The following is a 15,775-nucleotide window of genomic DNA, read 5'->3' as shown; positions in this document are numbered from 1 at the left end:
TGCTTCTAAAGGGAGATTAGCTTAAAACTGAGCAGGCTGTAGAGGATGTGGGCTATTGGCTAAAGGTGGGGATTAGCTAAACCAGGAATTCTCAGTCTACATGCGACTCAAGCTGCCTTCACCGAGGGCTGCTTGTTTAGCCAGTGTCTTAGGGTTTACTGCTGTGAACAGACAGCATGACCGGGGCACACTATAAAGGACAACATTAACTGGGACTGCCTTATAGTCTCTGAGGTTCAGTCCATTATCATCATGGCAGAAAGCATGGCCGTGTCCAGGCAGGCCTGGCACAGGAGAAGCTGAGACTTCTACATCTTCATCCAAAAGTAGTCAGGAGCACTGTCTTCCAGGCAGCTAGGAGGGTCTCAAAGCCCACCCCACAGCGACACGCTTCCTCTAACAAGGCCACACCTACTCCAACGAGGACACACCTAATAATGTCACTTTCTGGGCCGAGCATACTGAAACCACCACAGCAATCTTCTCTCTCTCCTTGCTGTAGTCTGACAGGAGGTGCGTTAGACAAAGAGTGAAGAGTTATGTGAAGATCATGTCGGATCAACCTAGGTCTACACCCTCCTTCCGATACAGGTTAAACTCTCTGGGACTTAGTTTACTTGTCTGTAAAATGAGAGAAAAACACTTAGTGTTTTAAGGATTGACAAAATGTTTATAAAGACTCAATCCATTTGCTGCAAGTGTGTAGGGCAGCAATGAGTTAGTGGCATTACTGTGCCATTATATGTCCTAAGTATTGTAGGGAGGGGCGGGAGAGCCAGAGAGAGCCTCCAGCTGCGAGGACAGGCATAGCTCTAGGGAGTGAGCACATTGGGAGCCCGGGTCTTACATACTTCGCTCTTCTGGGGCCTCTGTGTAGTTCTGAAAGATTGCTAGCTCGTGGGGAATGTTAAAGCTCCATGAACTATTGCTAGAACCTGGAGTCGGAGAGACATTTGTCTGACATCATCACAACTGTGGTCCTTCCTTATGTCCTTACAAGAGCCTTCTGTCAGAAGTTGTGCCTGGCCCCCTTCCCCTGTGCTCTAGACTCTATTTAAAGGATTTTATTGCAGATACTGGTACCTGTGTGAGAAGGTGGCCCTTGACTTATATGTTGGCACGAGCTACAAGGGCCAAGGCCTTCTGCGGCGGCCCTTAGCCAATGAAAATAGAAGTTGGAGTATAGAAGTACCCATTTTCTTCATGTCTCAGAAAGAACAACGGAGGCACATTCTACCATACTCTCTTGTAGGGTTGGATCACCACAGTGCCCATAACAGCTTAAATATGTGTATGGTCTTGGCTGTCTCCTGCTAACTCACATCCAGATCCCCTCATGACTAGGTATGAGGCCCATACTCTTGGATCCATGTAAGTGCAGGGTTAGCACTGGCACGAGTCTGAGAGGACTCTAAGTCAACATTCTGTTTCACTTTCATCACCCTAACCCCAGCCCTATTTGGAACCTTCCAAAGTACAGTATATGATTAGGTCTAATTCTGGGGAACCCACTGGAAGTAGACATCTTGAATCTACTTAAAAAGATAAAAATCTGAGCACATTGGCACACACTTTTAATCTCAGCACTGGGGAGGCAGAGGCAGGTGGGTCTCATAAGTTCAAGGCCAGTCAGATCTCCATGGTGAGTTCTAGGATAGCCAGGACTATGTAGCCAGTCTCAGACTAAGACAAAGATAAACGTTGGGTCACCCAGAGGTCGGCCCAGGGAGTCTGGAAGCACTTGTCACAAGCATGACATAAGCTGGGCCTTTCACATTCTGTTCCATATTTAGATGAGACAGCTGAAAAACTGTAAGCCCCGGCTGCCGGTACATGTGGGGTGAGGGCTGTCGTGCCCTCCTGAGCACCATGTTTTACTGCCTGTATGGCTAGTTGGTATCCAATAAACTTGCAGCAAGGCTGATGTCTATCATGTTTACAGGTCTAAAGCAAATCCTACAGAGAAATTACATGTTTTATACATGGACAGTTCAGACTCAGGACCAGTAAGATGGTTCAGCAGGTAAAGCCCTTGCTTGCTGTAAAAGCCCTAATGACCTAGGTTCAATCCACAAAGTCCTCTGACCTCCACATGTTCACTGTGGCACATACCACCCCCACACACATACACAATCGTATACACAATAATAAAAAAACAACAAAACCCACCCAAACTTTAGATTCAGAAAAATGGAAAGCTTCCATAAATCAGTTGGGGAATTGGGTTGGGTCTGAACCTAGGTCTGTCTGATACCGTGGTGATGACTCTGGAAGTTTGAGTTTGGGTTGGGCCACCTGCCTGTGAGGCAAGCTTTGGCCTTAGGTTGAGTTTAGCCAGCGGGGGTTGGGGAGAGGAGAAGGGAGTTTGTACATTGGTGGAGAGGTGGTGGTTACCATGGGGAAGATGGGACATCGTCAGCACTCTGGAAGAGTGCTGAAAGCATGCACACCAGAAGCGGGTTCCTTTCTTGCTGTTTCAGAAGGCTGGACTGTTGAGATTGAGGGAGGGCCCTTCCGTTTAGCAAAAGTTAACTGATACTCCATATCAGAATCCAGAACCTGGTACGGAAGCTCATAAGGTATGTAAGAAACATGAGAGCCCACAGTTAGGCAGGTAAGGTAAACTCAGATGATTTTAATACAGTAGACTGGTTCCCAGCTGGGGTCAGAGCTGGCCCTACTTGTGGGGGTCAGGGTGAAGGTAGGGGAATCCCATTGCTGCTAACTGAACTTAGATGAAAGGGTTGGAAGACCAGGGGTATCAGTAGGTCATTGTAGACAAATCAATAGGAACAGAGACAGCAGAAGCAGGGCAGTGCCTGTGAGAGAGCCGTGAGGCCCTATCCAAAGCATAAAGGGCATGGAAGATGATGGCGGAGCTGGCTATGGGCACTGTAGGCTGAGATGAGCAAAGGAGGGAGGGTCTGGCCTTCCTGCCCGGCAGTGATCCTCTAGTGTTGCCTTTGGCCCTCCCAGTTCTACAGTTCCTTCTGGGTGGCTGCAGGCTGCACTAGGAAGTGTTAAGGGAGCCATGTCAGGGTTTGACTCTCCCTTGTTGGGTAGTAGCCATTCTGTGTCCTCTTGACTTTAGCTGGCAAGTGCTGTGCCTCTGTTACAGACAGGACTGGACCAAAATATTCATAGACCTCAAACCTTGGCTTTGACTTAGAAGGTCCCTGGCACTGTGACTACAGCCAGGACAACCCACTTCCTGGTGAAATGAAAACAGGCCTTTCAGGATCACAAAGAGTCATGAAAATAGTTTCCAGAAGCATCCCCTCATGCTGACTAGAGACTGCTGTGCTGCTGTCATGAATCATAGCTAGGTTTTCACTTTCAGTTCCGTAATCTCCCTCAACTAAATTAAGCTAAGGCACTGGAGCCTCAAACTCGGCATGGTGCTGTGTTGTAGATGATGGTCCGTTTGCCTTCCCCAGTTTCATTCTTGACTTCCCTGTCTTTCATAGCCTGTGTGTCTGCTTGGTCTCCAGGAAACTGCAGGTAGGGCTGTATTTGCCATGTTTATAGGTCTGATCACACCAAAGCTGCTACAGGAGCCACCTCTGCTCGCCTGTGTCCTGTGGAGGCCTTCGCTAACTGGGTAATAGCAGTTAATGGGTAAGTAGCAGTCATGTGCCCACCAATTAGCCTAAGTTCTAACAGGCACTTAGAAGCTGCTTTTGTTAGGCTTTGTGTCTGACTACTGCTTGCTCTGCAGGCACATGCTAATTACTCAAGGAGTGTGTATCTCTCTGACCCATCTCTTCCTTCAAGACTGAAGACACAAAGTTAAGTTGTGTCCTAGACCCTTCAGTCATACTGTATTCAGGGGCCAGCAAAGTCTCTCAGGATAGCACTCCCCTCTCAAATGGACAACTGTGGCATCCGGACTAGGCTCCCTTGGATGACAGAAGGAAGAGCTTGCAGACTACCTTGCAGGATGAGAGCTGAGAGTGAGGGACGGAAACACACCTTGATTAAGACTGCTAACTTATGTGTATCTCTTGACTCCACCCCAATCTTACACTGTTTGAGCATAAAACTCTTCTAAGTACCCTGTAGAGAATCCTGGAGGTCACCGGGCCCCTTTATCTGTCCCTTTTCCAAACGCATACTGCTTTTCATTATTATTCATTTCTGTAGTTGGTGCTTTGGGGGGTGGCCAAACACACACACACACACACACACACACACACACACACACACACACACGTCTAGTTCCCTAAGATTGTATTTCAGGAAAACAGTTAAATAGAACAGTGCAGTGGCCAGTAGAGTAACTCCACAGAAACTTAAAACCTCATCTTCCGGAAGGCCTTGGTCTTTCTGTTACTTTTTCCACCATGTATCCCAACTGTGGGCATCCTCATTAGATCCTGAGAGCTGTATGTACCCAGGTCTATGAACACACTCACACACGCACACACACACAAGCACACAACTGTATGCATGCTCTCTTGTTTGTGAAAGGACTTCCCCGACTTGGCCTGCCCACTCTGCTGCAGAGTCATGATGGCCCTTCCTCTTAGGCTGCTGCTCACACAGTTGTGCTTGCTACATCTTGACACATTGCCTATTTCAACCACACATTTGCAGACTGGTCTCTGCTTCTTTCCAAGGAACTTAGCACTTCAAAACACTTTTAGTGTTTATAAAACAAACAGAGCTCCTAGAGAATATTTTGGAATCCTTAACCTAATTGGGGTTTCAAATTCCTATGGTCATCTTGCTTGTTTGTACCCTAGTCCTGCCCATTCTGGCCTCCTCTTTGGGCAGATTCGTAGGGAAGTACACTTTCCTGAATTAGCATATTTCTGTTAAGTGGTCAAAGAGGAAGGTGGAGCTTGGGGAGCTGACCTCGAGTTTTCACTTTTGAGTTTAGTTCAGGATCACTCTGGTCATATTTGGGAGAAGAGCTGAGACGTGAGGAGGTGCCCAACTTCTGAATCTCTCACGTAAGCACTTCCTCTAATTCCCGCAGGCCTCACCTCAAGCCCTGGCATATCCTATGGCTAATGGGGGTTCGTAAGACTATGCTATTAGTCCTCAGTGGTGATGGTGGGACCCAGCCTCAGGAGGGAGCACTTTGGAACCATGTCTGATTCAGATGAGGAAAGGCAAGAAGCCCTTAGTTCAGACATGAGTAGACTCTGGACTGGTTTCTGGCAATGGAGGAATGAAGACATGTCTCGCACTCGAGGAAGAGATAGGTTCGAATGCATGAACCTAGAGTTTAAATCCTAGGGTTCCTTGCAGGAAGCTCATAGTCTGGCATGTGTGGAGTAAATATTGAGTGTGTAAGTATGTGAATGATTATGTTAGCTGGGCCTTGAACAAAGATAATTGCATCGGTTGCCTTATTTTATCCTTTAACAGACTACTGGAATATATGTTCTCTTCTGACAGATTTAGAAACTTAAGTGGTGGTATATATAATTTAGGGGAGAGTTGTCAGAAACAAATTTCTTGCTTTACCAAATTACTGCCTCCTTTTGAGACAGGATCTCACAAGTGGCCCAGGTTATCCTCAAACTCATGATACTCCTGCCTCAGTCAACCAAGTGCTAGGCTTACAGGCATGAGCCCCAGGTCTAAACTTACCCAACCCTGCCCCGGAATTGAAGTGCAGAGTTGAGTCAGATATCACAAGATTATGAGGCTAGCCCTTCAGCCTGAGGAACAACTTAAGTGAAGACTAAAAATCAGAAGACAGGGAGTCAGCGTGTGTGGAGTTTGGAGGATCAAAGAGTAGAAACAAGAGGAAGCTTAGGGTGAGGGTACATGAGGGTCCTGCAGTGTAGTACCACCAAGTTCTGCTCCATCTGCGGGAGGAGCCATGACAGTGTGAGCAGGGCTAGATTCAGTCTGCGGAAGCAGAACTATCAGGGGACTGTTGGAACAGTCAGTAGTTGTGGGGACAGGAAAGAGAAGATAGACATTAAAGTTCTTTCTCGGAGCCCCAGCTAGGTCCTACGTGACTGCGCTCTTGTCAGCAAAACTCTTGATGTTTCTAGCCAAGTTGAGGGCAGGAGATTTGTGGCAGACTAGTGGAAAAAGGAATCTGCCTTGCTTGCATTCAAGGGGCTGCCACACTGCTACAGTGTGATCTAACAGACTACTGGGACTGGCGTTAGGATTAGGTCCAGGCTTGATTTGGGAGCTCCTGACACACAAGTTTTAATGGTGAAATGGGCTGAGTGTAGAGGAAGGTATGACTGTCCTTGGAGGCTTGGAAACTGTCCTATGCATTTAAAGGCAGAGGAGAAGAGTTGCTTACTGACGAAGACCCAGAAAGAGCAACCATGACAGACTGTCAGTCTGCAGGGGCCAATGAAGGAAAGAATGAAGGGGCAGAGAGGGGCTCCAGAGGTTTAGGATTAGGCGGGAGGTGAAACATTGTTACACATGCTTCCAGAAAACACCTGCCTCCTGGTGAATTGCTAAAGGATCTTTGCTGGTCAGAAGGTTTTGATTCTGTTTACAACGCCATTATGTGTTCCTTTGGGAAGGAAAGAAGTTGTGGGTTTGAGTTAATGCCTCTTGAAGCCTGTAGACGAGCCAGTCTGGAATCCAGCTATGCCTTCTCTCCTATAGGTAGTCAATACCCACTGTGGAAACATGGCCACCATTGGGCTTGCTGGTCTGCATCCTGGAGAGAGAACCTCAGGCTGCTCACAGGAGGGCATGCCAAGGCCCTCAGGCAGCTTAGAACTGGTAAGCGGGACACTGGATGCCAGTTCTGTATTTATTTAAGGCTCTCCAGGATAGCATGAGCAGGGATGTGGGTGGCTGGGCTCACACCCTTGTGGCCTTTTCCCAGTCTTCTAAGCTATTAATCTCCAACCTGGCATCTCTTTTCTTTGAGACTCCAAACAACTGCAAGGTGCAGATTGGTTTGGGGGCAGGGCTTATTGGTGTAAAGTGACTTGAGTTTCAGACATAAGGATTGTCACCTGTAAATGTGTCCCTCTTGTCAGCTTGCCACAGAGATGCTGGACCAGCCCTACAAGGGCTGATGTATCTAGAATGTGCCCTCTCCATTTTCTTCAAAAAAAAATTTAGCTTATACTTTCACTATCAATTACACTTTTACACACTTATGCACCCAAAAAGGAAGGGAAAAAAGGAAGAAACCTCAATAGAATTGAAACTTTCAGCAATCAGCTTTAGAACCCATAGTTCATGACCTATGTGTCCTGGCTGCATTCCATCCTCCCTTATCTAATACTCTCATTTCTTAACCTGCCTTTTAACTGTTAATACTATATTCACATGCACACACACACACACACACATCTGCACACACACACACAAGTACACACACACAAGCACACACATATACACATTACAGGCTGGGAGCTATGTCCTGAGTCCCTTTCTCTCCTCTTCCTCCGGTCTCTTGGGCACAGCTTCCTCACGTGGCCATTGCAGTCAGGCCCCAGAGACAGCTGCAGTGCTGAATTGTTCTCTGGTTCTTACAAAGCATGGGCTTAAAAGCTGAGGTTTCCCTAGAAGCCCCCCCCCCCGTGTGTGTGTGCGTGTGTGTGTGTGTGTGTGTGTCTATCTGTCTGTCTGCTGTCTGTCTGTCGCTGTCTCTCTTGGTTGGTTGGTTGGTTGGTTAGTATGGTTTTAGTGGCATGAGGACTGAATGGCAGTTAAATGTTCGCCACTCACCTACATCAGCAGCCTTCCCCTTCATCTTGACTAAGATTTAGAAGTCTTCACCTACCACATCCTGGAGCAGAAAATGCTTATGTAAACCATTTCATAACTCTTGGTTCTCCATTTCCTCATCAGAAAAGCAGAGGAAAATAACTTATTTGAGTGCTCTCCTCGAATTAAAAAAAAGAAAAAGCCTCATGGGGATAAAGGACTTGCACAGAGGCGACGCCAGCAAAAGCTTTCTTGGACCACTCCCTGTGGTTTCTGTAGTTTTCTGTTCTCCTCTGACATATGCCTACGAGGTTCCATATCCAACTGCGGTGGCCTTACTGACACTGAATTTCACACACGCACACACCCCTTCACCTTTGTGCAACCTGTGCCTCAGACCACGCTGTAAACATTTCCTCTGTGTTCAGCCCATAGATGGGCTCCAGAAACAAGCAATAACAACCTCACCATGGCTTCTTCTCTGTTTGTCATCATGCCCTTTCCTCAGAGAACCTCCCCCCCAACCAACCCAGACCCAAATCTGTATGGGCTTTGTTTTATGTACCTGAAGTTTAACAAATTTTCTGTGGCTTTTGGGGGCTTTCTAAGGATACCAACTGTTCTACAGCCAGGGACAGCACTCCACACTCAAACCTCACTTTGGAATCCCTTTCCATGGCAGGAGGTGGGAGGAGGGTGGTCATCACACATCATCACACAACACCACACGCTATCACACATCATCACACGACACCACACGCTATCACACATCATCACTCATCATCACAGGACACCACACGCTATCACACATCATCACTCATCATCAGTGTCCATCTACATCTTTTAGTCCCTTGCTAGAACTTTGTAGAAGTCTCTTTTTGTCGCTAAAGGTGTAGAATCAGGCCCTCCTGGGTAATTGTGCCTCATGCCCCTAAGAAAGCCCTTCATGGAGCATCCCCTTTGTGTCAGCCACCGCTCTGCTGCTGATTTTAGTCCTCATAGCATCCTTGCTGTCTTTGAATTGTTACTTGATCAAGGAGGTCACTTGCTCAAACGGGTGACCAACGTGTTGGAGCCAGACTGACAGGTACAACAAGCTCATGAGAACAGTCATCGTGGAGGCCCCCGTGGACTTCACACATACCCCAGTTCCTTTCTCCCCACTCTCATGGAGGAGGGCTCCACTTACAGCCTCAGTCGGGCAGAAAGGAGAGGTTTTTCTTACTTCTCCTGGATAGTTTACACCCACCAGAGTCTACCAGAGAAGTTTGCCCTTTCCTGTGTGTGTGTGTGTGTGTGTGTGTGTTGTGTGTGTGTTGTGTGTGTGTGTGTGTGAGAGAGAGAGAGAGAGAGAGAGAGAGGAATAGGGAGAGGGAGAAGGAGAGGGAGGGAGGGAGGGGGGGGGACTTGCTCATCTCATAGCTTCTCCTCTTGAACATCTCACTCTCTGATCCAGGGGGAAAAGAAGAAGAAAGCCATTAATCCGCCCAAGCCATTAACTCATCCATGTTTTGTCTTGGTTTTATCATGCAATGCTAAAACATTCCCCATCTGGACACTGCAGTCCCCACCCTGCTGAGACACAGTCTCACTATGTAGCCTAGGCTGGCCTGGAACTTCCTACGTTGTTCAGGCAGTCTCCCTTCTAATGGGGCACGGTGAGGGCTGAAGTTGCTCTTGCTTCTCTGGTTTTTCATCATGTCTGGTTCTTTTCAGAGGAAGTACTAGTTTCGATTTCAGTTTTGTCTGGTTTTCGTCGGAATGGGAATATCTCTGCAGTCCTATCTACCCTGCCCTTCAGATCTCCTTGGCTGGGCAGATGGCTCATGTTCTCCAAGCCTAGGCTTCCTCATTTATAACACAGAAACAACCACCCCAGTGTCTGAAACATCTGCCCAGTGTAAGCCTATCATGGGATGTCTTGGACTCCCGCGTCTTGGACTCAGGATTATTTGCCTCCTTAGGGAGCCTCTTCCCTGGAGCTTCATAAAGAGGGGTTAGGATCATGCCCTCCTCGCCTCCCCCTTTCACCCCTGCACACATTAGAGATGCTCTAAGTTGCTTCACAGATTTGGGTCCAGTCTGGGGCAATGAATCTTTAGAATAGAATTCCTGTGTCACAGGAGAAAGATCTAAGCTGGGGAATGATGCAGCTACTGAGCTGCCAACCAATAGGGGGGCTTTTTTTGGTGGATGAGCAAGAGTGTCATCCAAGGGATGCTTCTTCACAGAGCTGAGGTTCTGAGAGCTCTCTATTCCTTGAGCTTCCGGCAGCACCGGTGAGAACTTGGGCTGGCACATCTTTTGCTTTCTCTCACCCTCTCAGCCTTCCCATCAGGCTCTGATCCACTCCCCGGCCAGTGCTCCCCCAGCCCCAGCCCCTTCCTCTGGAGGAAACCATTCTTATTCTCTTCCCTCAGCACTTCAGGTCTCTTCCTCGACTTAGGTCATCACCTGTAAGACCTCCTCCACTCACGTCTAAAAATGTGACTCTCCCCAAGTCAAGTTATAATCCTGCCTCCCCCTTTTCTGTCACCATCACCAGCACTAGCGCCTTACACATCCAGACAGTGCTGACTCTGTCTTCCACAGGGGAATCAGCAGGAAGCAGGAGCAGGACTGGAGCTGTATGGTGGGCTGCGTTTGCCGTAGTGCTGGGTTGGGAATAGCGGCCAAGTGAAGGGAAGGCCAGCCTTGGTTCTGCGGTCTCTGTCTTCCAGAGGTGGGCTTCTGAGAGAAGGTCGGGAAGGGCTAGCCCTCGAGTGTGAAGTTTCTTCACAGTGTGTTCACTCATTGATAGCTCACAAAGAGACCGCTGCAGAACTCTTGCCCCGGAGAACGGGAAAGCAGTTATGGTGGCAGGAGAGAGGCTTCACCAAACCTTACATTACAAAGAGCTAGATGGTCAGGGTAGAGAATGTGGGGGCTGAGAGGAAGTCACCAGGATACAGAGCACAAAGAGGGAGGTGGCTTCTTTCTTGTAACCCTTGTAGGATACAAGAGATTGGAGTAGGCTTTGAACAGCAAGAGAACCAAGGTGAGAGAAGCTTCAAGGAGGGGGACTCAGGGGGAATGGAGCAGGATGCTAGGCAGCCCTCAGGACGCAGAGCGTCAGGGGAATGGAGCAGGGTGCTAGGCAGCCCTCAGGACGCAGAGGGTCAGGGGAATGGAGCAGGGTGCTAGGCAAAAGCCTCAGGAGGCAACCTAAGAAGGCAGGGGGCGGGGCGGGCAGGACAGTCCTGTCCCAGCTGAAGTTGGAGAATGTCAGCTTATTTCTTCCCAGGTACAGGAATGCTTGCAACAATTCAAGGTGACCAGGACACAGCTGCAGCAGATCCAAGCCAGTCTTCTGTGCTCCATGGAGCAGGCTCTGAAGGGACAGGACAGTCCCGCTCCTTCTGTCCGGATGTTGCCCACATACGTGAGGTCCACACCACACGGCACTGGTGAGTAGCACAGACTTGGACGGGTGGCCAGACACAGAGAAAGTGTTCAGCCTGGGGGAAGGCCAAGTCCCTTACCTCTGTCCACCGTCTCTGAGGCCCTCTTAACTGGTCCTCTCAGACTCTGGGAGCTTTTCTGGGAGGCAGGCAGCTTTGCCAACAGTATGTCTTTCTATGACCTGTTGTTCACTGTCTAGAGCGAGGAGACTTCCTGGTGCTGGAGCTGGGGGCCACAGGAGCTTCGCTCCGTGTGTTGTGGGTAACGCTGACAGGCACCAAAGAACGTAGTGTGGAGCCCAGGAGCCGGGAGTTTTTGATCCCTCAAGAGGTGATCCTAGGTGCTGGCCAGCAGGTGAGCAGGCAGTGGGCATCCTCTGTGGCTTGAGACTTGGTTGCAGGGCTGGGGCTCAGGTGCTCAGAGCTAAGCACTCGTCTTGTTCCCATAGCTCTTTGACTTTGCCGCCTGCTGCCTCTCTGAATTCCTGGATGCATACCCCGTGGAGAATCAGGGTCTGAAGCTTGGGTTCAATTTCTCTTTTCCTTGTCACCAGACAGGCTTGGACAGGGTGAGGTGGGGGACGCATGGGGTCAGTGAGCGGAAAGAGACTACAGCCCTTGTGAAGGCCACAGGGGGGAAAAATAACTCTGCTTCTCTGTCCCCAGAGCACCCTCATTTCCTGGACAAAAGGTTTTCGGTGCAGCGGTGTGGAAGGCCAGGATGTGGTCCAGTTGCTAAGAGATGCCATTGAGAGGCAGGGGGTAAGCGAAGGTCAGGGTGATGGAGAGCTGCCCCCGCTGGCCTGGCCTTGGCATCTGTAGGTTATGCCTGTGTCTCTAGAAGGCCCTGCTTTCTTTTCCTATGCACAGCCTTTATCCACTTTGACCCTGGGGTTAATGTTGCTTCCATAGTAAGCTAAGAATGACTCAAATAAGATGATCGTGTCCTGGGGGAAGGGGTTTGGGAAGGGGACAGGACATGGGAAAAATAAAAACAAAAGCAAAAAAGAAACCTATGACCCAGCCCTGAAGATCTTCATGTTCTAGAAGGGAAAGCATCCTAATAAAAGATGGGGTTGCGGGGAGGGAGCAGTGGGCCTTGGGCCTGAGCGGAAGCTGGGAAGAAGTGCTAATGTAAGAGAAGCGCCCTTGTCAAAATCTCCATGCTCTAGAGGGGCAGGGCTTTTTGCACTAATCCCAGGGTACTGGTTAGAAACCAGGTTCCAAGGCATGTATTGGGATGCCAGGCCAGGGTGTGGGTGAGGCACTCAGCCGTGGGACCTTCTTCCAGGTGCTGGGAGCCTGAGTTGGGGGAGGGGATGGAAGGATGGGACTGGCTCTGATTCCCTGTTCTCTCCATTGCCTAGACCTACAGGATTGATGTGGTAGCTATGGTGAATGACACAGTGGGCACTATGATGGGCTGTGAGCTGGGCACAAGGCCATGTGAAATTGGGCTTATTGTAGGTGAGCCAGGGGCTGTTTGGAATGAAGGGTGGCAGCTGCCTGGTGAACAGGCTCTGATGGGGTCCTTCCCACCAGACACTGGGACCAACGCGTGTTACATGGAGGAGGCGCGGCACGTGGCTGCTCTGGATGAGGACCGCGGCCGCACCTGTGTCAGCATCGAGTGGGGCTCCTTCTATGACGAAGAGGCCCTCGGGCCAGTCCTGACCACCTTCGACTATGCCCTGGACCACGAGTCCCTGACTCCTGGTGCTCAGAGGTGGTGGCCTGGCGGTGGTTTTCCCTGCATTAGGCTGTCGCATTGCTGTTCTAACCTACCTCTTCCTACCCTTCTGAGCTTGCCTTTGGGGAGTCCCAGGTCAGACTCAAAAAGAACCCTGAGGTTTCAATCTTTGATCCCGCTTGGGGGCTGGGAGTTGGGAACAACTGAGTAAAATGTCTACCTACTTCCCTGGCTCCTTTAGCCTTTCTAAGAGGTCCCTGGATGTAACCCAAAGGGTTTGAAAGGGTAGACCCACTTGTCCCCTCAGAGGCTATTTGCTTCTGGGGTCCTTCGTCTGGGGCCTCAGAGAAAATGATTTCTTTTTGAGGGTTCAAGTGGGCTGGGGGCTCAAGCAGGGCTTCATCTAGTCACTCTTTCCCCCTGTAGGTTTGAGAAGATGATTGGAGGCCTTTACTTGGGTGAGCTGGTCCGGCTGGTGCTGGTCCACTTGTCCCAGCATGGGCTCCTCTTTGGTGGCTGTGCCTCTCCTGCGTTGCTAAGTCAAGGCAGCATCCTCCTGGAACACGTGGCTGAGATGGAGGAGTACGTAAGGGAGGCTTGCGGCTTAGCCGAGGGGCAAGGAGGGTCTGCTTGGAAGAGGCTAAGGCACTCTCTCTCCAAGGTGGCTTTGGTGGGGTGGGGAGCTAGTAGGTCCCCTAAGCCCCAGTTCAGCACCACGAACCACCCATGTGTCTTCACCCTCCTCCCTGCAGCCCCACCACTGGGACAGCCCGCGTCCTCACAGTCCTGCGGGACTTGGGTCTGAGCCCGCAGGCCTCGGATGCTGAACTGGTGCAGTGTGTGTGCGCGGCCGTGTGCACACGGGCTGCCCAGCTCTGTGCGGCTGCCCTGGCTGCCGTCCTATCCCGCCTGCAGCACAGCAGGCAGCAGCAGACACTGCACATGGCTGTGGCCACCGGAGGGCGAGTGTTTGAACGACACCCCAGGTATTCTGAGACTAGGATCCTGTGTGAGCAGGTAGCATGAAGGTGTGCGTGTTTTTATGACACACATTCAGAGGGCACTCAGGTACCCTGTGCGCGAGCTAGTGGATGTGAATAGCAGAGCAGGAGTTAGTCTAGATTGTGGGATGCCAGAGGTGTGTAAAAAGAGAAAAACGTTTCCTTCTATGCGTGCCAGGGCGAGGGGCAGAGAGGGCAGTGGATATATGGTTGGTACCAAGGAACAGGTTTAGGACTAATTTGTTTGATTAAAAATTTTTAATAAAATAAAATTCTATTAAAACCCATGGCTCCAGCTGCATATGTAGCAGAGGATGGCCTTATCTGGCATCAATGGGGGGGGGGGGAACCCTTGGTCCTGTGAAGGCTTAATACCCCAGTATAGGGGGATGCTAGGGTGGTGAGGCCGGAGTGGGTAGGTGGGTAGGTGAGCACCCTCATAGAGGCAGGGGAGGGGGAGGGGATAGGAGGGTTGTGGAGGGGAAACTAGGAAGGGGGACAACATTTGGAATGTAAATAAATAAAATAACCAATAAAAAATAGATGCCAAGCTGAGTGAACCTGGTGTGTTTGCATAGGTTCCTCGGCATCCTGAAGGAGACAGTAATGCTCCTGGCCCCAAAATGTGACATCTCCTTCATCCCCTCCGTGGATGGTGGTGGCAGGGGTGTGGCAATGGTGACAGCTGTGGCTGCTCGCCTGGCTGCCGACAGGCGCATCCTGGAAGAGACCCTGGCACCATTTCAGCTGACCTTGGAGCAGCTGGCAGTGGTGCAGGCACAAATGCGGGAAGCCATGATCAGGGGGCTTCAAGGAGAGGCCTCCTCCCTCCGCATGCTGCCCACTTACGTCCGAGCAACGCCGGACGGCAGTGGTGAGCACCTGGCTGAGGCTGGGCCCGGGGTGTGGACTCTGTGAGTCACAGTGTGTGCTAGGGCTGGAGCCGCCATTTTCCTCCTGATACTGAGTGTCTGTCCCACAGAGCGGGGTGATTTCCTGGCCTTGGACCTAGGGGGCACCAACTTCCGTGTCCTGTTGGTACGGGTGACCGAGGGCAGTGTGCGGATCACCAACCAGGTCTACTCCATCCCTGAGTGTATAGCCCAGGGCTCTGGGCAGAAGGTACTCAGAGTTCGGGTCTTGACGCCAGAGGTGGAGAAGGTGGGAGAGAGTCCATCCCCTGACATGCCCTCTCCGGCAGCTCTTTGACCATATCGTGGACTGCATCGTCGACTTCCAGAAGAGGCAGGGCCTTAGTGGACAGAGCCTACCCCTGGGTTTCACCTTCTCTTTTCCGTGCAAGCAGCTCGGCCTGGACCAGGTGAGGCAGTTAAGTTCAAGAAGTGCTTCCCGGGGCCTCCGATCCCTGGGTCCTTTAAGAGTGGGCAGGAAGTCGAGGAGAAGTGTAAGCAAGGTGGGGGGGGGGGGAGCAGCCTTGTTGAGCTGGATTGTACGCAGTCCTGCCTTCCCCCCCCAAAGCTGCTGTGCCCGTGTTTGGGGAGGAGGCATTTGAGAACGGCACTGGCCTAGCTTGGTGCTGACCAGATGCCACATTGCCCAGTTCCGCCAGGGCGTTCAGCCTGTGAGGAGCAGCATTTGCTCTTCTCTCCAGAAAAGGCTTGAGGTCCTACGCTCCCTCGCACGCTTCCTTCTCAGCTTGACACAGTGCTGTGTGCCTGATCTAGGTGGCAGAGTGATAGGTCATAGGTCAAAACTACTCAAGACACATTATGTCCTTCGGCATGCCCAGCCGACTTCCCGACGTGTGCCCCCTGAAGTCTGGCAGAGGAATGGCTGGTCCTAGGCCTCTTGTCCAAGCTCCCAGGAAGCTCAACATCTCAAGTTTGTTTGGAAGCACCTCATGCTGAGGAACCTGCCTGCTGCCTTTGAAGACCTCTGCTCTCTCCTTGGCTGTCTTGTGGCCGCCGCAGTCTGTGTCCGTCCAGCAGCCTGTGTGTTATTTTCCCCCTGCCCTCCTGTGCTGACTTCTA

General features: G+C 50.7%; 1 protein-coding gene across 4 annotated transcripts in view; it reads left to right on the top strand.

Annotated features, from left to right (window-relative positions):
• Positions 1-4,588: 4,588 nt before the first annotated feature.
• Hk3 (hexokinase 3) overlaps positions 4,589-15,775 on the top strand; it is a 27,693-nt gene continuing 16,506 nt past the window's right edge. For 3 of the 4 annotated variants that reach the window (XM_031358169.1, XM_031358167.1, XM_031358170.1), the window contains exons 1-13: positions 4,589-4,955; positions 6,595-6,714; positions 10,922-11,099; positions 11,294-11,448; positions 11,543-11,662; positions 11,760-11,855; positions 12,461-12,560; positions 12,636-12,819; positions 13,210-13,365; positions 13,536-13,769; positions 14,363-14,658; positions 14,767-14,906; positions 14,986-15,105. In XM_031358169.1, coding sequence (XP_031214029.1) covers positions 6,619-6,714; positions 10,922-11,099; positions 11,294-11,448; positions 11,543-11,662; positions 11,760-11,855; positions 12,461-12,560; positions 12,636-12,819; positions 13,210-13,365; positions 13,536-13,769; positions 14,363-14,658; positions 14,767-14,906; positions 14,986-15,105 — 1,875 coding nt within the window. In that variant the 5' untranslated portion in view covers positions 4,589-4,955; positions 6,595-6,618. The remainder of the gene's footprint in view (positions 4,956-6,594; positions 6,715-10,921; positions 11,100-11,293; positions 11,449-11,542; positions 11,663-11,759; positions 11,856-12,460; positions 12,561-12,635; positions 12,820-13,209; positions 13,366-13,535; positions 13,770-14,362; positions 14,659-14,766; positions 14,907-14,985; positions 15,106-15,775) is intronic. The other variant, XM_031358168.1, reaches the window with a different exon arrangement.

This window comes from Mastomys coucha, unplaced genomic scaffold, assembly GCF_008632895.1.
Source record: "Mastomys coucha isolate ucsf_1 unplaced genomic scaffold, UCSF_Mcou_1 pScaffold7, whole genome shotgun sequence".
Classification (NCBI taxonomy): domain Eukaryota; kingdom Metazoa; phylum Chordata; class Mammalia; order Rodentia; family Muridae; genus Mastomys; species Mastomys coucha.
The sequence above is the reverse complement of the archived record's forward strand: the minus strand, read 5'-3'. Positions and strand labels throughout refer to the sequence as shown.